The sequence below is a fragment of the Vipera berus genome (genome assembly GCF_964194415.1).
Source record: "Vipera berus genome assembly, chromosome: 2".
Classification (NCBI taxonomy): Eukaryota; Metazoa; Chordata; class Lepidosauria; order Squamata; family Viperidae; genus Vipera; species Vipera berus.
Genome location: NC_138203.1, coordinates 80,810,721 through 80,833,555, shown reverse-complemented (window position 1 = coordinate 80,833,555; position 22,835 = coordinate 80,810,721). Strand labels below are relative to the sequence as shown.

Genomic DNA, 22,835 nt, shown 5'->3' with positions numbered 1-22,835 from the left:
AACCGTTTTGGAACACTCAGCTCTCGTCTCGGTTGCTTGAATCTCCTGCTCTCCGGACGAGGTTTGAGATTATGTAGCAATAGCACATAAACTTATATACCACTTCACAGTGCTTTACAGCCCTCTCTCAGCAGTTTACAGAGTCAGCCTATTGCCCCCAACAATCTGGCTCCTCATTTTAATGACCTCAGAGAGCATGGAAAGCTGAGTCAACCTTGAGCCAGTCAGAATTGAACTCCTGGAGCGAGCAGCGGGTTAGCCTGCACTACTGCATCCGTATCTTTCTAACATTAAATTATCTTTAGCCATCCCAAACCATAACGGCGCCATTACAATCATCTCTCCAATGCAAGGGGCAAGCTGTTGTCATAAACATATTGAAGAGGAAGAGATTTCCTTAGCTACAAGATTCTGCATCTGCTATCTCATCATAAACTGGAACTGTGTCGGCAAAGGTCGGACAGGTCTTTATCAAGCACATTGCCTTTGTGCTTTTAAAAGGTTCATAATGCCTCCCTTTTTAATGCCAATCAGTGCCATTTTGATTTGTATGGACATGTAATTTGTTTTTTTTTTGTTGTTGTTGTTTACACTGCTGTATCCTCACTGTATCCTCACCGCGATGGGTTGGACACGACTTCGCAACTAACAACAACAACAATCCTCACTGTCCACTCTCCGCCAACTACCCTGCACACCCGGGATCCTTCTCAGCCACACAGATCTGTGGTGTATTACTCCTAGCCTCTGTTCAGAAGGATTTTTTGATCTCTCTCTCTCTCTCTCTCCCCTTCTCTTAATTAGCCTGCGCCATGCAGCTACCTATCTCTCAACACGTCTTCCTTTGAACGATCAAGCCTGTGTACAAAATTCAATCGGAAATTAACAAGATAAATTCTCAGAAATAAATGGAATATGTGAGTCATCTGTTATAACAATAACGACAACAGGGATTATCTACCCCTGCTTTGATCTCTTTTGGAGAGCAAGGTGTTGATGGGCAAATACAGTACGTGGGCTCCAATTCTTCTAATTATCAGACTTGTTCAGAATTCAGAGCGTGGATCGTATCTGTACTCTAACCAAGTCTTGTACATGATATAATTTTTTTTCCTCCCAGACAGTCCAGTGCTGTGTGAGGCTTATATGGAATGCTACATATTTTCTATAGGCCACAGGAACTTCTTTCTGTGAGACTGCAGAAAACAAAACTATTCACACTGCTCTGTTCATCCTCTCTCTCTCTCTCTCTCTCTCTCTCTCTCTCTCTCTCTCTCTCTCTCTCTCTCTCTATATATATATATATATATATATATATATATATATATATATATATATATATATATATATTCCATTTATATCCCGCCCTTCTCCGAAGACTCAGGGCGGCTTACAAGCTTAGCAGTAGCCTTCATTCTATGTATATGCCTGCTTATTAGGGCTTTCACACACACCCCAAGCGGCATTATTACAAAGTCAGCTCATTGCCCCCAACAATCTGGGTCCTCATTTTACCTACCTCGGAAGGATGGAAGGCTGAGTCAACCTTGAGCCTGGTGGGATGCGAACCTGCACTAATTGCAGGCAGCTGGTGTTACTTAAGGAGGCATTAGCCCACTACTCCACCAAGGAGTTGAAGTCCACAAGGCATAAAAGGGCCAGGTTTGAAGACCCCCTGCTCCATAGCTATGTAAATGCTACCCCATATAATGGCAGCTAAGGGACGCGGTGGCTCAGTGGGTTAGGACGCTGAGCTTGTCGATCAGAAGGTCGGCAGTTTGGCGGGTCGAATCCCGAGTGCCGCGTAACAGAGTGAGCGCCTGTTACTCGTCCCAGCTTCTGCCCACCTAGCAGTTCGAAAGCACGTAAAAATGCAAGTAGAAAAATAGGGACCACTCCGGTGGGAAGGTAACAGCGTTCCGTGCGCCTTTGGCGTCTAGTCATGCCGGCCACATGACCACGGAGACGTCCTCGGACAAACGCTGGCTCTTCGGCTATGAAACGGAGATGAGCACCGGCCCCTAGAGTCGGAAACGACTAGCACGCATGTGCGGGGGAACCTTTACCTTTTATAATGGCAGCTACAACTCTGGCTGAGCCCCAGCCAAACTGGGAAGGGGGACCACTAGGAAGCCCCCGGGGTGGGGTCCAAGCGAGGGAGTGGCTGAAGCTTCCCAGAAGGCAGTAATGGTCAGCCACCCCTACTGTTGCCAAGAGGAACCGCATGGTTGCGTCCACGAACGCTACAGAAATCCAGCCCGACATCTAATCTAGTTTAAAAGCGGATCTGCCGATCGACGGACGCCTATTATCTGTGGCTACTATTCTTGGCTCATGCTTGGATCCAATAGTGCCTTCAGTTTACATTTCTCCTGTTTGCACTCTTTCCATATTGTTCTATTTTTTTTCCTTTCCTTTTTAGTTCAACTTTTAAGCTGAAATTTCAATATAAAATACGATTACAAAGTGTACTAAGATATTTTTAAAATAGAAAATGTTACCTTTTCAATCTCTCCTGCTATTGTATAATCTGTGAATTAGCTGGCTTAGTTCATCTTCTAAGTTATTATGACTTTACAGGTAGTGCTCAACTTACAACAACTGAGCCCAACATTTCTGTTGCTAAACAAGGTATTTGTTACATGAGCTTTGCTCCACTGTACGACTTTTCTTGCCACATTTGTTAAGTGAATCACTGCAGTGGTTTCATTTAGTAACAGGATTGTTAAGTGAATCTGGCTTCCCCATTGATTTTGCTTGTCAGAAGGTCGCAAAAAGTGATCAGGTGATCCTGGGACGCTGTAATTGTCAGAAATCTGATTCAGTTGCCAAGCCTCTGAATTTTGATCAGGTGACCATGGGAATGGCACAACGGTTGTTAAGTGTGAAAAATGGTCATAAGTCACTTTTTTTTCTGTTCTGTTGAACAGCACTAAGTGGACTGTTCAGTGGTGGGATTCTGCCGGTTCGCACCAGTTCGGCAGAACCGGTAGCTAATTTTTTGTTGCCCAGGCCCAGAACGGACTTCCGGAAGTGGCATCCACACAGAGAACTGGTTGTTCACATACTTGAATCCCACCACTGGGACTGTTGTAAGTCAAGGACAAGGCTGTACTCCTAACATGATTAAAAAATTAAATATCTGAATGTTCATTCAAAAACGATCCCATTAAAAAAGAACCCGGCTGACCTCAATTCCTTTTTTTACGTTATGCCAGATAAGTTTTCTGAAGCTTTAGAGACGTTTGCTAGCTGAGGAAATACTGATTAGCGAGACACTTTTGTTGTTGTTGTTGTTGTTGCTGACCAAAGGTAACACAAAACATTCTATCCACGTTCTACTAAAGAATCTTAACAAAGCTCTGAAAAGTTTAAAAAAGAAAATAATTAACCTGCTAGTATTTCAGTATAAAATAAACCGTGTCTCCAAATTGCTAACTGATGTACCTTGCTGGACAAGGATCTAGGTTGCACTCTTGAAGTTTCGGCTTGGGCTTGATGTTTTCAGGGTAATAGTGGCAATACTGATCAGCTACCACTCGACTGCTTCTCAGATCATAGCATTCAGCAGATGTAAGCTGATAACCTTTGGGGAAAAAAAATTCAGACGGAGTAAAGATAAAAGACAGCTATGTAGTTCCACATCAACAAGCAAGTATCATCTGCGGATCTGAATAACAGTTAGGTCACACTAGGCAACCCACTGGGTCATTCTTTCAGAGATATTTCCTTACCCAAACAGAGAAACAGAATGACCACAGGTGGACCAAAAAAAGCAGTGTGTGGGGGGGAGGGTACCTTTCAGCTTCCTGCAGGCTTCTCCATTGACTTTGATTGCGGGAAACTAGCAGGGAGCATTGGAAATCACACTCAGGTGATGGCAACTGACTCTGGCGAAGCTACGGCAGCCAACAGTTTTGCGAATACAACTGGTAGGAGAACCCTTCGTATTTCGACACAGGAATAATGGGCCCTAGATTTTGCATACTTTCAGTTAGCACAGGCATGTCAAACCCGCGACGTCACGTGACGTTGCTCAACGTATCGGAATTTTTCCCCCATTGCCGGCAATGGGGTATGCATGGTTTCAGTATGAAACCTGCCCTTTGGAACCAGCTGCCAGTGGAGCTGAGGACTGCCCCCGACCTCCGTTCATTCCGCCGGGACCTGAAGACCTGGCTCTTCGAGCTCTCTGGCCCAGGCTGAGGATTAATCTTTTTAACTGGGGTTTTACTTATACAGGGATAAATTTAATTTTTTTAAACTTGTTTTTAACTTTTGTATTTTGGTTTTTAATTACCCTGTAAACCGCCCTGAGTCCTTCGGGAAAGGGCGGTATATAAATGTAATAAAATAAATAAAATAAATAAATAAATGATGCATCCAGCCCGCAGGCTGGCAGTTTGACATGCCTGACATGCAGGTTTCAGGCATCTTGATTCAAAAATGTTTGTGCTCTGATGCACCATTTGGGCTAACTACAGGTTACAAACGGATAGGAGAGCGTTAGTATTATGTAGATGGAGAGACTGATTAAAATTTGGAATAGTAACATTCCTACAAGAAATGTCATTTATGGTTTGTAATGCAAAACTGAAACACAGCACATACACCTTCTAAGCATCACCGTATCTGCTAGCATAAGATATCTCATTAGCCTGGATCATACAATTAAAAGCATGTTGATTTATAGCCAATGTACAATTTCCATAGTGATTTTTACATAGTGTTTTTTTCTTATAAAAACAACTTAAAATAAAAAATAAACAATTTTTTTTAAATGTTATCAGAGAAGAGAACAAACAGTGATGGCAGTGTTCCAGCTCAGGGAAATGATACTTTAAAACTTTTGTGGAAGCTAAGGGCCATTGTAGGTAGGGTTGTGTTACATGAACTAGTGTATGTAACACACACATATGGACACACGAACAAACACACACACACACACACACACACACACAAAGGGATACAAATCATCTCTCTCACACACAGTTAGCTAGTTATTGGTGTTTTCATTGTTTTACTATGTATCTTAAGTCTATTTTACTGCACAACGCTGGATCAGTTTCCATCCATTATCAATAAGATGGCTCTGTGACTGTTCACCTAGTACAGGAGTAGTCAACCTCGGCTCTTTTATGACTCATGGACTTCAACTCCCAGAATTCCTGAGCCAGCCATGCTGAGGGAAAAGGGAGAGGTTTCCAAGCTGAGTCATGCTGGCTCAGGAATTCTGGGAGTTGAAGTCCATGAGTCATAAAAGAGCCGAGGTTGACTACCCCTGAGTAGGTTCATACCTGAATATACATCTTAAGAATACAATTCGAATATCATATACTGTATTACATATCTTTAACTTCAGATGCATAACTGAAAGGTAAATCAAATGCACATAAATTATCATTCAAAGTTGATGAATTCTGTTTGCAGTTGGTAGAAGTGGCGTCGCTTGTAATTTGGCTGTGCTTGTCTGTATATGAAAGATGATTCCTTGCTTCTACTTAACTCACGCCATGTGATATTTTATGCTTCTCTTTTAGTGATTTAATGCACCAGATTGCTTCTTCCCCCCCCCCCCCCTATACAAATCTTGGACTTCTAAGAGTGAGGATAGAAAATGAACACAATAAAGAAATAAAAAAGAAAGCACAAGATCTCTCTAGCTACTCATAAGTTCTGGGTGATTTATCTTTTCCCTTGAAGGCCAGCTTTGCATTCTTCAATGGAAGCCTCCTTCTGTGCATTTTTCTCATTTCCCATCTCTAATTTCCTATATGGGAGTATCAGCTGTGGTTATCTCGTTTCAATTACCAGAAGCCAATTGTCTTTTCTGCAGAGAAGGTGCTGCTCTTCTTGACCACAAAGGCTGGATAGCTCCCCGTGAGGCTTTATTTATGAGCCGTGGTGACAATTACTAGAGTGAAATGGAGTCCTCAAAAATTATTATGCCTTCGGTGGAAAGGTCAAACCATAGGCTTTCAAGTGCACTAAGAAGTCATTAGATATAGTGCTCTGTATGCACCAAAAGTTATTAACCTTTCCCCCTTCGTTTGATTTAGGAGAACTAATAACTTGGATGTCATGCTTTAAGCCAGCTACAGGTCTGACAACTTATTTATTTATTTAACGTATGGCAACAGGTCTGACAATGAATATAGTACAGGATCAGTAAAACAACTTTTTGCCTCGATAAAATGATAGCTATGCTACCTGGGCAGCGAAATTCAACTATGCTGCAGGCATGTCAAACTGCCGGCCCGCGGGCGGGATGCGTCATGCCAAAACCGCGCCTTCCCCATTGCTGGCAATGGGGAAAAGGTCCCAATACGTCATGCGAAGTCACCTGACGTCACGAGTTTGACGTGCCTGAACTATGGGATGGTTTTTAAAAACTTTTCAGCCAGATCAAACCAACTCCAAATAATAACAATGCATGTACCAGATGTACTGCCTTGCCACCCTCATTTTTCATCTGAAGATCCAGAGCGATCAAAGGTCAAAGGGCAGTTCCAAACCATGAACCTGTTCTTTGCACAGCTCTATCCATATTATAAACCACCCCCTGACCCTGGGGGTATATTACCTCTTCTGTCCTTCTTGGGCTTATGTATTCTCCTTATTAAACTAGGTAGCAATTAGGAAATAATTTTTTTAAAAAAATTAAAACAAAATGCATGACTTCAGCTCCCCTTTCACCACAGAAAATCTGAGTATATGACAATTATTTAAGGAACTATACTTTTAAATTGTCATCAGTATTGTATAAATGTGGCATAATTAGGAAAAGATAGACAGGCTGTGAATAAGGGAACAAATCAAGATAAATGGATAGTGATATTAAAACTTAGGGATTATAGATACCTATAATCTTGGCCTTTAGAAAAATACAATTTGTTTTAAAAAGAGCAGGCTAAAAATGAGATATGAGAACTTTTTCTTCAAAGACCTTTCTGGAGGTCGCTGCATTGTACTGTACATGTGGTAATTAAAGACAAATCAGCACTTCCACATCTTCAAATATTCCACAGCTGTACAAATATTTACAACCAAAAATAAAAGGAAGGAAGGAAGGAAGGAAGGAAGGAAGGAAGGAAGGAAGGAAGGAAGGAAGGAAGGAAGGAATTTTTATAAAAAAAATAAAAAACAAAATTGATGATGTATATCAGTGCTTTTTAGAACTGCAGTGCGGAAAACAGTGTTATCATTCATTACCTCCACCACAGGATACAGAACAAGGAAAAAAATCAGTTTCTCTCCAACGGTGGATAATAGGTTGATAGAAAATAAACTGAACTGTACTGTCGGCAGCACCAACGTAATGAATCTGAAAAGAAGAAAAGCTACAGGTAAAGTTATTAGTCTGCAATTCCCGTATAATTAGAACAACGGTTTCTAAAACATATTATCTTAGCGACATGTAATTACATTGTAATAAGTGAAAGTCCTCCACCATTATTTTCGGATAAGCAACTTCTGTATCAAGAAGCATAAATTAAACACTCTTTGGTGCCAAGTGGCTTCCAAATAGAGAAATGGCAATTAAATATTTAAACAGATGTGCAGTGTAATACTTGCCTTTAAAGTTATGAATACGGTAATCTTTTTAGTCCTGTCATTTGTCTTGCAGGGTGGGTCCTAGGTTATCATGGGTAATAAATTTTTACCGTAATTGGTTGGCCTCTTCTGTTTTTGGGCCATAGAATCATTACTCCAGAACAATATTATCTCTTAAAATAGGATGATTATTCCAGATAAATAATTAAGCAAATGAAAACATCTGAACATCTAAACATCTGATAATCTAAACAATGGTCAGCTTCCTAATGCTATCCTAAAGAGAATTAATACTTTTCTAAAAGCTGTTTTGGCAAAGTGCACTCGAGGAAAGCCATCAGAGCCAAAAGCAAAGATGTGGACCGTAGGTTGTCAAGACCGGGCTGAAAAAAAAGACTTTCATGAAAGATTTACTTACAGTTACATGAGAAACTTCTGCTGGTCAATGCAGGACAAATATTTACAAACTGATGTATATGCATTGGAAACAAGAGGCCTAAGATTTCCAACCAATGTGGGTTTTGCCCTTGCATGGATTTGGGAAAGGCTCATGTAGATAATACCGAGCTAACAGGATTTGTATCTATATAAACCAAGTTCCTGTGCTTATTCCCTTGGTTCAAAACCCATTCTACTGTTCAAACAAGCAAGTAAATAAACCAGAAAAAAGGAAACCGACAGAGAAAAAAATAGCATTATTTTTTTCCTCCCAAAACAGAAGAGAAACACAACCACAAAATCCATAGGTTGCAAAAACGCAAGAGGTCCTAAAAGAGGAAGACAGAAGTGCTTGAGAGACACATTGAAGGATATAAAAGTTTTAAGTCTGTTGATGGGAGCCCAAAGCTTTCTTTTAATCAAGTTAATAGTGATATATATTCCCAGAAGGAGAAAAGGAACTGCAGCTGAAACATTACATGTTTCCTACGCATTGGAGGAGGCCTCTTGTATGGATAACTACCATTTTGCTCAGCAAAGGTTTCTAATCCTTTGCATAAGACAGAAGTACATGAATCACCCATGGATTTGGAATGACAGAAAAGTACAGTGAATCCAGGGAGATGTACATGCTGTCAACGCTCCTAGCTCTTTGAAATTTCCAGTATGAATGCGGATTAACAGCAGCATGGGAGGGGAAAATGCTAACTAAACAGAAAAGATAAAGGGGAAAAAAAAGAATACTATCAATTGTGTTGCCTGAACCTTAAAAATTTTCATGTTTGTGACATCCCAGGCCGAGCATAATAAATTAGAAGAGAGATTACATGGGGCCTAGGAGAAGGGGTTGGGAAATTCCACATCAAAAGTCAGGAAGACATAACAACCTGTCTCCCCAAGGATTTTCGTTGTGTTGTCTGCTTGATTATCTGTCTTCTCTGACATGGAAAAAAGACAGATGCAGATCTTTCTTTCAAACGAAATAAGAAATTATACATATAGCATCTACTACTCTCGGGTGGGTATATATGTTGCAATTAATCACAGATGGAAAAAAATAACATTACTGGGCAAAGGAGGGGAAAGGAATCAACATACTGATGTTTATTGTTTCAAAAAAGGATACATGGGATGGAATATAATGATTACAAACTTGACAGAACTTTGGTGTCTGCAGTGTGGGAGTGGGTGTGATATCAGATTTTGACCAGCTGATTCTGAACCGGATTACTCACATTTCCTACTTACACCAAACATTTTTGGCTATCTTTGCTCTTATTTAGAAATTTAAACTACCCCAAAAGCCAAACCAAGAATAAGAGTGAATAGTATTAGTTATGAATTGTTGCCTAATGTTTTTAACTAAACAATGTGCCTAGATTCCCTTTCATTGATTCTTTGGTATAAAAACATGACCACAATATATAATCCTAAAAATCCTGAAGCATTCAATGTCCTCCTCTTTGTTTCTACATAATTTATCATATTTTGGGGAATACTAAATACTGGAAGGCATAGGCCACTCCTTACATTCCTTTTGAATTAATAGCTGTAAACTTTGATTAAATGTCATGCTGACTTGTAAATAAGTAACATCCCCACAGAAGATATGAAAATAGGTCCCTGAGTGACAGAAACTTAGGAAGTCACCTTGAACAAATTGACCCATAAATCAGGCAACATTTCCTAACTGAGGAATAAGTAATCAATAGCCATCCAGATTTTTCAGATTATAAGAACAAGAGCTGAATCAGAGAGGACTTTAAAGTTAAATCTTTATTCATTCTCAACTCAACTCCATTCTAAAGCTTTGACTAACATTGAACAGCTTGGAGGAAAAGTGGAAAGCCTAAGGATGTTCTCAGGACATCTGCTTCGGGTTTGAAGAACAGGCTGCACACCTAAAGGTAAAGGTTCCTCCGCACAAGCATGCTAGTCGTTTCCAACTTTAGGGGCCGGTGCTCATCTCCGTTTCAAAGCCGAAGAGCCAGCGCTTGTCCGAGGACGTCTCCGTGGTCATGTGGCCGGCATGACTAAATGCCAAAGGCGCACGGAACGCTGTTACCTTCCCACCGTAGTGGTCCCTATTTTTCTACTTGCATTTTTATGTGCTTTCGAACTGCTAGGTTGGCAGAAGCTGGGACGAGTAACAGGGGCTCACTCTGTTACGCGGCACTTGGGATTTGACCTGCCAAACTGCCGACCTTCTGATCGACAAGCTCAGCGTCCTAACCCACTGAGCCACCGCGTCCCTTCTGCACACCTAGGAAAGATAAAAATTGCTACAAAACAGCATCTTCAAGGCCTAATCTTGCCAGATGATCCAAAAAGGCATCATGGTTAATTTACCACCAAACATTTGAGATATTTAGGAAAATTATCAGAAATGTTCTCCCTCTCTTACTGCGTTCAACATAGGCCATTTCATCAAGCAACTGAAACAGGCTAAGCAGTATATCTCCTATGGAAGCACAGACCAAAATGGATGTAAATAAAAAGTAGCATCCAGATTCAACTGCAGCTATCTGGATTTGTAAAATCCATACAATTCAGCCCAGCAGAGCAAGATAAATAGAATGGGCGATAGCTAATGGTGATTCTTCTGCTGAATCCATATCCATCTCAATCCATATCTGCTCTAGAAATATGGCAAAATCTTTTGAGCAACAAAGTTGGCATTGGAAATGTAAGGGGAACAACCAAAAGTTATCCATACCCTTTTTACTTGAAAATCATCACAGAGAAAAAGAAATAGGCCATCATTTAAGGGCACTCAGCCCTTATAATATTTATCCATTTTATTCCTGATTTGCAAATACAAACTAACCAATTAATTACGTATCCAATCACTGATTAGCTACCCAATTAACTACCTTGCCAGTCAATCTAATTTCCCAAAAGATAAGTTTATTTGTCTAATTACACATTCTCATTCACTTGGCTTCACACAAGTAGGCCAAGACTAGCTGAAGAGGGGGATGGATTGAAACCTTTTTGGTCGACCCACGACTTGCAGGTGAAGAGGATTTCCTGCCTTGTCTTCACCTTATGATGGAATAAAAGCTTCTGTGTTGCTCAATTACGGACCTGCCAAGGAAGCTGGAGTTAAACTGGAAGACAGAAACTCCAACGGTCTTGGTCCTGGTGTCTAAATCATGTAGCAGTGAAACCACCAGTGTGCTGCCACCACGTGGCTGTGTGGAGAGATCACAATGTGGGCAGTCAGACCCTCCTACCCTATGACGTATTTCCTTTCCCCTTCCCTTTCTGGGATGGACTTCCTCCTCCTTTTTCCCTAGAGAGCCATGCTTCATTAGCAGAAAACATGGGGTCCCAATATGCAGACCCTGGGAGCATTATCATCTTCTATCCTTGGAGACACCTCAGGAATATCTTGGAAATGCTGTACAAATGTCATCTGAATGCATCCACCCACTGTATTCGACCTTGCATGCAATAAAGGTATTTCTATAAGATAAAAGGTGTTTTCTATGAGTTCAAAACTATCTGGAGAGACCTGTTAAGGTTAATTATATCTGCTTACATAGACCATAGAAGTCTTACAAGAGATTAATTAAAGTACAACAGCTTCGATCCAGAATAACCAGTGTCCATCACCTATCCCAGGGGTAGGCAACCTCGGCTCTTTTATGACTCATGGACTTCAACTCCCAGAATTCCTGAGTCAGCTGACTCAGGAATTCTGGGAGTTGAAGTCCATGAGTCATAAAAGAGCCGAGGTTGCCTACCCCTGACCTATCCCCTTTGCAGCATAACCTATATGTCTATCCGTTAATGATCATGGCATCAAACCATTTTTGTTGGGAGTCCTCGCTGAAAAATTATGACACCCTGAAACCTGATATAGATTGTACAGCTTGTATCTTAAAATCTCCAGGCCCTTCTTGACCCACTTCCATCTGCTCCAAAATGTTTTATTATCTTGTTAAATCTCAAAGGCGTACATTCCACTGTGCCTCTTAGCCTCTCTATAGTATATGTATTTTACTTTCAGCAATGTGTTTTCAATTACTTGGAAGAATAAGAGAAAATTAATGAGAAGAAAACATTAGTGGGGAGAAATAATTTGATTCTTACTGCCAGTTCTACCCAAAACAGAGCTTCTAAGCTATCTGCTGATTTCTCATCCGAAGCTGGTTTGCTCACTGTAACAAACTGCAGAGCTTAATTCTGCTCATTTCTTTAGCAGTTCAAGAGGATTTCCCGAATTATTCTCCTGTAGTTGTTCTGAAAAGGGGGATGGGGGGGGGAGGCAAAGAGCAGAAGTCTAATATTATGTGAAGATTTAATGCAGCATATCCGCTTATGGACTATGTTACTTGCAATAATTCAGGAAGTACTGCATTTCCCATATACAGGTAGTCCTCAAATTACAGCCATTCATTTAGTGACCAAAGTTACAATGGCACTGAAAAAAAGTGATTTATAACCGTTTTTCTCACTTTATGACTGTTGCAGCGTCTCCGTGTTCGCCTGATCCAAATTCAGACGTTTGGCAACTGGCTCATATTTATGATGGTTGTAGTGTCCCCTTTTGCAACCTTCTGACAAGCAAAGTCATAACTATTTAATTCTTTTTAACTTCTTTTAACTTTTGTATTCATATTTTGATATTTATTGCCCTGTACACCGCCCTGAGTCCTTCGGGAGAAGGGCGGTATAAAAATTTAATAATAATAATAATAAAGTCAATGGGGAAGCCAGATTCACATAACAACCCGGTTACTAATTTAACTGCAGTGGCAAGTGATTTGCTTAACAATTGTGGCAAAAAAGGTTGTAAAAGGTGGCAAAGGTCACTTAACAAATGTCTCACGTCGCAACAGAAAGTTGGGGCTCAATTGTCATGTCAAGGACTGCCTGTAGTTGTAAATGTCATGGAATAGAACATGCTACTTGCAGGAGAAACGTAAGTCTTGAACTGTTACAGTACAGTGGAGACAATGTCATAAGCATCCTTGCCCCAAAGCAGGCATAAGTATTACAAAGTACTATTGTTGGTCAGTTGTTCAAAGCTTCTCACCTTTACAGTGAAATCGGCAGTGAGAGGGCCAGATATTCTCAATATCTCTTTGTCTGCAAATTTCTGAAACTCCACAGAAGAATTATCCACAATGAAGGATCCGGTGAAGCTGAGGCTGTTTTCACCTTTCACACCTTGTAGAGTTTTGGTTTCTAGATCTGACAAATAGAAGCACATCGAAGAGTCACTTACAATCGTTTTCCTTGGCATAAAGAAATAAAGCCCTCAGGCAAAACACCAGGTATATAATGCATTATTTATTTGAATTTAATTGAGGATATTATTAATGCTTCATCCATTTTACTTTATCCCATTCTCTCTGGTTTTCCACTTCGCTTCCATCTAATCTACTAATCTATTGTATTGTGCAAGACAGAACTATTTCCATCAGAGCTAACATTTGTACTGGTGTGTCAATTTCTCTAGACTTAGCCATGCAGAAGAGAGAATGGTAGCCCCACACTCAATACAGTATAGACCAGGGCTCTTCAAACTTGGCCCTTTTATGACTCGTGGACTTCAACTCCCAGAATTCCTCAGCCAGGCACGCTGGCTGAGGAATTCTGGGACTTGAAGTCCACGAGTCATAAAAGGGCCAAGTTTGAAGAGCCCTGGTATAGACATATACTATATGTTCATTCATTCATGTCATCCACAGTGGTTCAAATGTCATTTTCCATTTTACAAAAAGCACTCACAATCCTATATCAGTTAATCGAAGGATACTTAAGGGATTCACGAGCACCACCCTTTACTTGGACTGAGATTGAATTGCTACCCCATCCAGTTGTGAGAGCCTGGAAATGCATGGGTTAAGAGAAGAACACAGAAATGACAGTGGCTGTTTTGGATAGAGCATACTCACATACACTTTTTTTTGAATATTATGCTGGAGAGATTATTCTAAAGTGGAATCACAGATTTATGATTTATACAAACCATGCATTTGTGAGATGTAAAAATGAGATGTCATGATGAAATGTAGAAACACAGTCGGATCTTCTGGCTGTAATAAACCTGACACTACATGTAATGGCATATTCTTTCTGTGAAAACTTTTCCAGAAATCAGTGCTCTTAGCCCAGTGATGGCAAGCCTTTGGGGCTCAGTGCGCCAAGAATTCAGAAAATGCCTACCTTGACTCTGATGGTGTGTCTCTCACATACACACACCTGGAAAAATGTGGCCTCTCCAGACCCTCTGGAAATTGCACATGAGAGCGCTCTGCCTTTTACAGGGCCTCTGAAGCCTTAGAAAATCATGGGAAAATGCTTATGCAATTTTTGGACACCCGGGAGGCTTGTTTTTCTCTAGGCTTTATATTTTTATTTTGGAAGTTGACATTGTCAAGATTTATCCAAGATCAGTATAATAAAGTACTCACTGCTTGCCGCAGGAGCATATTTTCCCCGAAGCATTTAGCAAGATGGTGATCTCTGTGATGTGTATTCTGCCCGCTTCTAGGACTACACTCGTTGCTATATATATACTTTCCGAACACGTAACTTACTCAAAGTGGTGCCTCAGATATGGTTCATTTTGCCTTTGCACTCCATTTTAATCCTGCACACTATCTCTCTTCTCTTCTCGCAAAAGCCTACGGACATATGTAATGCCGTATTTAATACGTTTGCTCTTTCCCTTATCTCATCACCATTGCTATCTACTTAGGGGAACGTGAAGTGAATAGGGAAGAATTATTATCGAAGCAGAGAGCCAGGTTTGGTGTAATGGTTAAGCATCACGCTAGAAATAGAGACTGAAAGTTTTAGTTCTGCTTAGGGCAAATAGCCGGCTGGGTGACCTTGGGCCAGCCACTTTCTCTCAGCCTTGGGAAGGAGGCAATGGCAAACTACATCTGAAAAACTTTTCCAAGGAAACTGCAGGAATTTGTCCAGGCAGTGTCTGAGAAGCACACATGATTGAATGGAAGGAAAAAAAAAAATCTAAACACATACAGAACCTTCCAGCTATGATTTCAATGGTTAAACTGGTTCTCTGTTTCAAGACTTATTGGAGTTTAATTTCTATTTCTAATTTAAATTCTACCCTACAGCACTGAATGTGTCCCTAAGAGTCTTTCTAGCTAACTAATAGTAGTTTGGATTATGGCAGCTCAACTCTGATAGTTCTACACAGAGACTTGTGCTTCATAATACAACTACAGTACAACATAACCTTATTCTGTGGCTAAATCCAGGGTTAAAAGTAACAGACAGCATCAGGACAAAAATCCTGCCCTAATCCAGTGGAAAGTACTTGTTCCCTCTCCTGTATTTCTAGACCCTGGTTTCTTAAATGCCTTTCTCTTCTGCTCTCCTTAATTCCACTGGCAGCAAAGCACCAAAGTAATAGTGTTTATTAGTCTGAGAAACAGCATGCATCGCAAATAAAAGCCACAGGAGTACAGGCCAAGCATTCTCAAAATAATATTTATTTCTTACTGTTGTATCTTGTAGGCAAATACTACATATTTTCCCTCTTTTCATAGTTTATAACTTGCAATCTACCGATAGATGTTCACAATTGCACATTTTACACCAAAGAACAAATGTATGTAACTAAGGTGGCTTATCAAGAACACACAGAATATAATCCATATATAATCCATCATAAACTGTCCTCAATTATGGAAGCATGGAAGTGTTGTTGTTGTTTTTTTTTAAAAAAAAGCTCTTTGCCCTTTTGTAGTTTTATTATTGCATAACTTACAGTTGACAACCAGCTGCAAATGATTACGTCTCTAAAGGCCTGGGTAGTCCTTTTAGTTCTGAAAGACATATCCTAATCTAAAATGTCTACATGTTGCATAGTTTCTGTACAGGGCTGTAGAATTATGCAACAGTATAACTGGAGTAAAAACTCAATTTAACTCTTCCACTGAAATAGGGACATAGGAAACTTGCTGAATATACATGATGTTCAGAATTCTATGTCTAAACTGAGAGCAGCATGTAATGTATTGAAGCCAGGCAAGGTTAGGAATCAAGCGTGGCAACTTTGAAGAGATACTTTGCATACAACATTTTATCTGTATAGGCAGCATAAAGGAAAGTTAGAAAGCAATTGCTTAGAATATCAAGAAAAGCTTATTCTGGAATCAGCATGTTTTTATGAGTCTCCAATGTGGGAGGAACAAACTTCAAATGCCAACAAAGCTTAGATTTATCCACAATTTTGCTTTACAATTAGATTATTTCTTGTCTTTCAGTCAATGGTTACTGTATACAAACGCCTGATCACATTCTAATTCAGTAAACTGAAGACCTATCCCACCAATATAGCTCCCAACCTTTTTCCTCCCATATTTTTATTTTCTATGGGTAATTTCTTTAATAGCACAATCTGGTTGCTGATTCCTTTATCTATGGCTCCATGAAACAAAGGTAAGCACAAGAACAAATGTTAAATTCATGAATAATTCAGCTCAATAAATATCATCATAGCTTTTATTATATTCTTATCAACAAAAAACACATTTTACAGAAATTATGTACGTGCACATTGACTAACGTATTGAGTGGAAAATCAGATAGCGGTTTTAGAAAACATTGTACTTTAATATAAATTAGGATTATCCTATCTGGTACTATTATTGTTATTATTATTGTGGTTGTTGTTATTATTATTATTATTTAAAGTTGTATGCTGCCTGATCCAATACTTCTGCGCAGCTCACAACAATCAACCAAAGAAATTACGGCAAAATAAAACAAATTAAGCAAAAAGAGGGATCTAATGGTCATTTGGACTTTTGCAGCCCAGATATGGACTCCTTATAAAGATATGTAGCCCGTTGTTCATATTTCCTTAAAATAAAGGACACAGCCTTGTTTGAAACAGAGTCCCAAGGGTTATTAGACTTCCAAGTATTTCGATATAACAAGTGTATTTTTACTTACATAAATGATCAGGCCCTTTCAGCACGAGGCGAACATGGCGACTTCCATAGGGAATAACAACAACAGTGTCATCCACTGGATTGGGGAGGCAGGAAAGAACAAAAAAAAAACACACACACATGGTCAACAAGCAAAGGAAGCTCAACCAAGCAGAGAAAACTATTTCCATGGGAAAACTGCAAGCCGTACTTTGGTCACTTAAAATAAAAACATTCAAATCCAATGAACCCTGAAGAAAAACTAAATGTGAAACAAGCATGCTTTATAGGCCCAGTCAATGGCCTTGTTTTCAAGGAAATCTGTTTAAATTAAACAAAGTCTCTTGTAAAACCAACCCTTATCGCCTTAATGCATCAGCCCTTCTTCACGCCTATTCCTGGTCTTCAAGAATTTGCACAAGGAATGTTCACGAATGTTCCAAATGAAGAAACATAATCAAAATTTAAAATGATTTTCTATGGCTAAAGTGAAGTATTTGCTGTGAAGATAAGTCAGTGATTATGTTACTGAGATGATGTGGAGGTAAATAGGGAGGAGCTGGAAGGATCTCTCATATAAATCTATGAAAAGAACTGTTTGCTGCAGGAGAGTTGTAAAAACTCGGTGTACATAAGCATCACAGCAAAAAGAGGAAAATAATTGGATTTGCACCCTTTCTCAGACAGTAGATTCTATTGTGCAATTTAGCGCAATGATTCAGATATGAAATATACATTCAATATGTATGTTGAAAATCAAAATATAGATTTAGGAAGTCTACCCATTACTCATTCATTTCAGTTCAAAAATAATTTAAACATTCTAGTGTATTATTTTAAACATGCAAGTAGTGCATTATATTGTTTGGATAGAACAGAATTTATATAGTGTTGTCTAAAGATTATTCACCCTCACATGATTTAGATAGCTTAAACCTTTAAAGAAAAAGAAAAAATGAGTTATGTCAATGTTAACTATGATTTCTAAAATATTGTTAATATTTGTTTGTATGCCACCTTTATTATTTTTATTTTATTTATTTTAATTCCATTTATATCCCGCCCTTCTCCGAAGACTCAGGGCGGCTTACAAGCTTAGCAGTTAAAAATAGCTCAAGGCAGTGAACTTACCTAATACTACTTCCTAGTCTATTGTCCCCACAACAACAACAATACTGTGAGGCAGGTTGAGAGAGTTTCACCCAAAGTCACCCAGTTGGCTTTCATGGCTAAGACACAGGACTTGAACTCATGACCTCCCACTTTATAGCCTGATGCCTTTACCACTAAACCAAACTGGCCGTCAGTTTAAGTCTGCTTAAAATATACATCTAGAGCTGAATGGAGCTTTGAAAACAACTGCAAAATGCTCAAATGACTTATTATATAGTAAATATTTAATACTAAGATATCAACTGTGCATTGCTACTTAATGTTGCTTGTGTGTATTATAAAGAAAGAAAAACCAGAAAGCAAAAGTAAAGAAAAAAGAAGTAAAAATAATATATATAAAAAAACTAGTGGCTCCTAACTTTCCCCATCTTTATGCTTCTGTGTTTATAACCATTTACCCTGCTAAGATAGGGAGGCCTTGGAAGATCAAGGCAGCCATAGAATACTTAATAGCATTAAATATTTGTGGGTTGTATGTGCATCTCTGTGTCCCTTTTCTAATACTTAATTGCACACTTGAGTCAAAAAGCAAAACCGCTAATGCATTGTCTCAATACCTAATTCTAGTGCCATCGGATAAAAAAAAAAATACCAACAGCAGTTTAGTCACCATACTGGGAATTGTAAAACCTAATAACTAAGGGGTTGCAGCAATTCCTGCAAAGGAAAGTTGCCAACAGGAAACAAATGGCAGATGTGCATAAACTGCCAAGAGATCTTGTCAGTTGAGTGATAATCTCTAGTAAGCAATAAATAATAGAAACCAAAGGTTGCTGTGAGACAGAAGGAAGATAGCTATTTTCCCTCCTTCTTGGAGGGTCCTCAATGATATTTAATAATGAAAAATTCCGGATACATAAAAGCAAGTTTTTCACACACTGCATAACTGTATAATATATTTAGTTTGCAAGTATGATCTCTGACTTAACCATTAGTTTTGACAAGTACATCTTACTTCTAGGACAGGCATGTCAAACTCGTAACGTCACATAACGTTGCATGATGTATCGAGACTTTTTCTCCATTGCCCGGCAATGGGGTGGGCGCGGTTTCGGCGTGATGCATCTGGCCCATGGGCCAGCAGTTTGACATGCCTGTTCTAGGACCATGCCCCTCATGAGCTGCTTGTGAGCCTCTTAAGGCACTAAACTGACCAATGGGAGACACATGTTTCTGGATAAATTCTTAGGGCTTTGGTTTAGTTTTTTTTAAATATTTTCTGCAACACTCATGCACTCTCTAAATGGTTTCTCATAAACACAGATGTTGTATGACCAGTGGCCAACTCTGAAATACCCACCCCAAAGTGCATTTTTCCCCCATTTATTTATGTATTTATTATTAATTTTATTTTTTATTTTTTTTAAAAAAATCAGCTTTCTGATCCTGGTTAGTGTGAATTCAACTTTTCTTTCAACGTATTTCTTCTTTCATTAGTTTCATCTTTTAAACTGGTTTAAAATAATGATGTAAGAATATTTGCTGGAAGCCAGTTCATTTTTGTATTTATCTTACGCAGAGCTAATCATAGCCACACTCTAAACTGTTATCATGAAAGCACAAACTGACAGAAGTGCCCTTTTAAAATGCTTTTTTTTTGCAAATATATTTTTTCCATTTTCAAATATTAAAACGTGTTCGCAAGACCTTTTTGCTCTTTGTAATATAATAATAGGCAGGGCTTTTTTTCTCATAGAACGCTCAGAACGGAGTTCCGGCACCTTTTTTGGATGGAACCTTATAGGGTAGGCAAGGCAGGTTGTATGACATGTGTGAGTTCCGGCACCTTTTTCTTTTACAAAAAAAGCACTGATAATAGGTTAAAAGAAGTTAATAGAATGAGACTTGTGAAAATAGAAAGTCCAGGTCATTTGAAGTACAAACAACCACAACTTTTCTTTATTTTCTTTTTAAATTTCCAGTGAACTCAATATCGTCAAAAGTGGCTTTTGATACACGTACCTCCACTCTGTGATATGGAAACTGTATAATGTACTAATTTATTTATTAATGGGATTTATATCCCGCCCTATCTCCCGAAGGACTCAGGGCAGCTAACAACAAAACATATAATAAGTACAGAAATTAAGATAAAAATAAAATTAAAATCATCTGTGCAATAAATTAAAATTAAAAATTAAAAATAAATTAAAAATTGTAAATATAATTAAAATGCCTGTCAGTCCAGGTCAGCCAGGTGGAAAAGGAGTGTTTTGAGGCCGCGGCGAAAGGACTGGAGATTTTGGGCCATCCGAAGTTCAGGGGGGAGCTGATTCCATAGGACTGGCGCTGTATGGTTGTTGGTAACCTTCCACTGGGTGAAATGGTGCCTCCAAAACCTGGGACATTATCACTCCTGGGGAATTGAAATTTGGCAAAGCTGTGACTGCTTCAGTGCTGCTGTATTGCCGTGGTCACACGATCGCCATTCCAACGCTCCTTGCCACTTTCCTATAAGAAAAGTCACTGGGAAAACTGTTTGAGAGTTGAACATTGCTCCCATTCTTACTGCTTTATGCCTGCTGGTAGAGATGTAGAGCTACGCCCAGGGTGTTGAGTCATATTATTGTCTAGACCAGGGGTAGGCAACCTTGGCTCTTTTATGACTCGTGGACTTCAACTCCCAGAATTCCTGAGCCAACCATGCTAAGGCGACAGAGAGAGGTTTCCAAGCTGAGCCATGCTGGCACAGGAATTCTGGGAGTTGAAGTCCACGAGTCATAAAAGAGCCAAGGTTGCCTACCCCTGGTCTAGACTATCCTAAAGTCTGACACTGGGTTTCCCTGAAAATAAGACCGGGTCTTATATTAATTTTTGCTCCAAAAGACGCCTTAGGGCTTATTTTCTAGTTAGGTCTTAGTTTCAGGGAAACAGGGCACTACCCAGAATTTTAGCTCTTTAGCTCTTTAGCCTTTGATTCTCTGAGAATCAAGGCAATATGCAATACGTTGACACAGATACAGGTCTCCTCAACTCAAACTCACCAGAAGCTACTCAGAAACTACATTAGAGATAAGAATCTTTATTGTATGCCTGGATGAAAACACTTTAAGGCGTTGATTGTCCTCTATTAACACAAGACTGTAGTCTTCTTCAATGGCTACTACAGTTTAAATCTGATTCCTTTCTTCACCAACTTTCCCATGTTTTCATTGATTAAACAGCTTTCTTTTGTTTAGTCTCACAACCTAGGTGAGACTTGGTTGTCTCATGAACTCTTCCATGATAATAATTCTACTGAACATATTGGGATTTGCTTCTGAGCAAGACCCATTAATGTCTCACTCCTTGAGCTTACATGATGCATTAACCTACGGTTTGCTTTAATGATGACTTGTGGAATCAAATGCAATAAAATATTGTTCACAAACCTCAATAATTGGATTTACGCAACCAGCTAAGCCCAAAGCACCAATGAAACAGCTTGACATGGTACTTGCATCCTGTGGGGTCCTAAACTATGGTTTGTGAATCAGAGTGCCTGCTATCACTTATCACATGTCAGTCAAATATATCACAGCTCTACAAAGCAGCACAGTAGTTAATTAATTCTCAAGACGAAACGTCCCGAGAATGGAACCATATTCTTGGCTAAATCTCTCGTTTCAAGCTCTCTCTGATGCAAAAGGAACTGTGTCTGAAGTTTCCTTCCTCAATACCTAGACCTTGGCTGGGGCTACCACTTTTGGAATCATCTCCGTTGATGTCACCTGCTTGGATTTGACCCTGCTGAGTGCCACAGGAACATTTTTTTTATAAACCCCCCCCCCCCCCAGAAAATGAAGCCCTCTCCCAGAGGCTGCTCCAATTTCCTGGGATAGATTTGGGCAAGTCTAGGAAGCAGCTAGGGCTCTTTATTCAATACAGCTTCCAAACTAGCTTGTTCCTGTGGTTAAAAAAAACAGGTTCATTCTGTAAGGGGGTAATAAAAATGGGGGATGTAGGGAAGGACCCTCAGTTGCCGAACTCCCGAACTTTTCAAGTAATCTTTCATTTTTATGGGCAAAAAGAGGACACCAAGCAGATGTTTCTCCTTTAGAAGAGTGTAGGAGGCAAGCCAGAGACACATATCTTCTCCCACCCCACCATTTTTCTGTTTCCAGGCCCCTCTGGGATTGAAATACCAGCCCTATGAATACTACAGTAGCTATTTTTCTTCTAAGTTGTAATGTTACATACGTTTTTCCTCTTCCTTCTCTTTCCTATTTCTCCTTAGCAATGGACACAAAGCAGGAGTGCAAAATAAATGCAGATACGAAGAGAAAATGAATCCAATATGATGAAATCAACAGTGCGTTTGGAATGTTTAAAAAAGAAAAACATTTCCAGCATATTTTTGGCACAGAATCTGTTAATTCAAAGTGCTAAAAAAAAATAATCAAAAAATCATACCCCTTAAGTGTGACAGGATGCCTCTGACGTTTTCCTGCTACCTGCTTAACAGATGTTCCTTTCCAGGCAAAAATTAAAGGAAAATTATAAATGAAAGCAAAAAAATGTCTCAGTCCTCAGCCAGTGCTGTGTATCATCTAGGAAAGGATTGTAAACATGTGTAGGATCTCTAAGAATAAAATTACCTATAGAAAAACTATTTTTAAAAACACCTTTAAAATATAGTACTCGGCCACACTGGGGAATATGCTGCAGTGTGGACAGTCCTATCAAACAAAACCAGGGATTGTACTTTAATGCCTACCACTGCATGAATGCTCTTATGCTCAATTAATCTAAAACAAAACCTTGTAA

At 39.4% G+C, this 22,835-nt stretch overlaps 1 protein-coding gene across 1 annotated transcript in view; it reads right to left on the bottom strand.

Moving 5' to 3' along the window:
- Positions 1-22,835, bottom strand: part of ADAMTSL1 (ADAMTS like 1) — a gene marked incomplete at its 5' end in the record, with an annotated part of 247,590 nt that overhangs the window by 115,460 nt on the left and 109,295 nt on the right. Inside the window, 4 exons of the mRNA XM_081319841.1 lie at positions 3,448-3,586; positions 7,213-7,324; positions 13,037-13,194; positions 16,939-17,013. Of these exons, the coding sequence (XP_081175967.1) occupies positions 3,448-3,586; positions 7,213-7,324; positions 13,037-13,194; positions 16,939-17,013 (484 nt within the window). The remainder of the gene's footprint in view (positions 1-3,447; positions 3,587-7,212; positions 7,325-13,036; positions 13,195-16,938; positions 17,014-22,835) is intronic.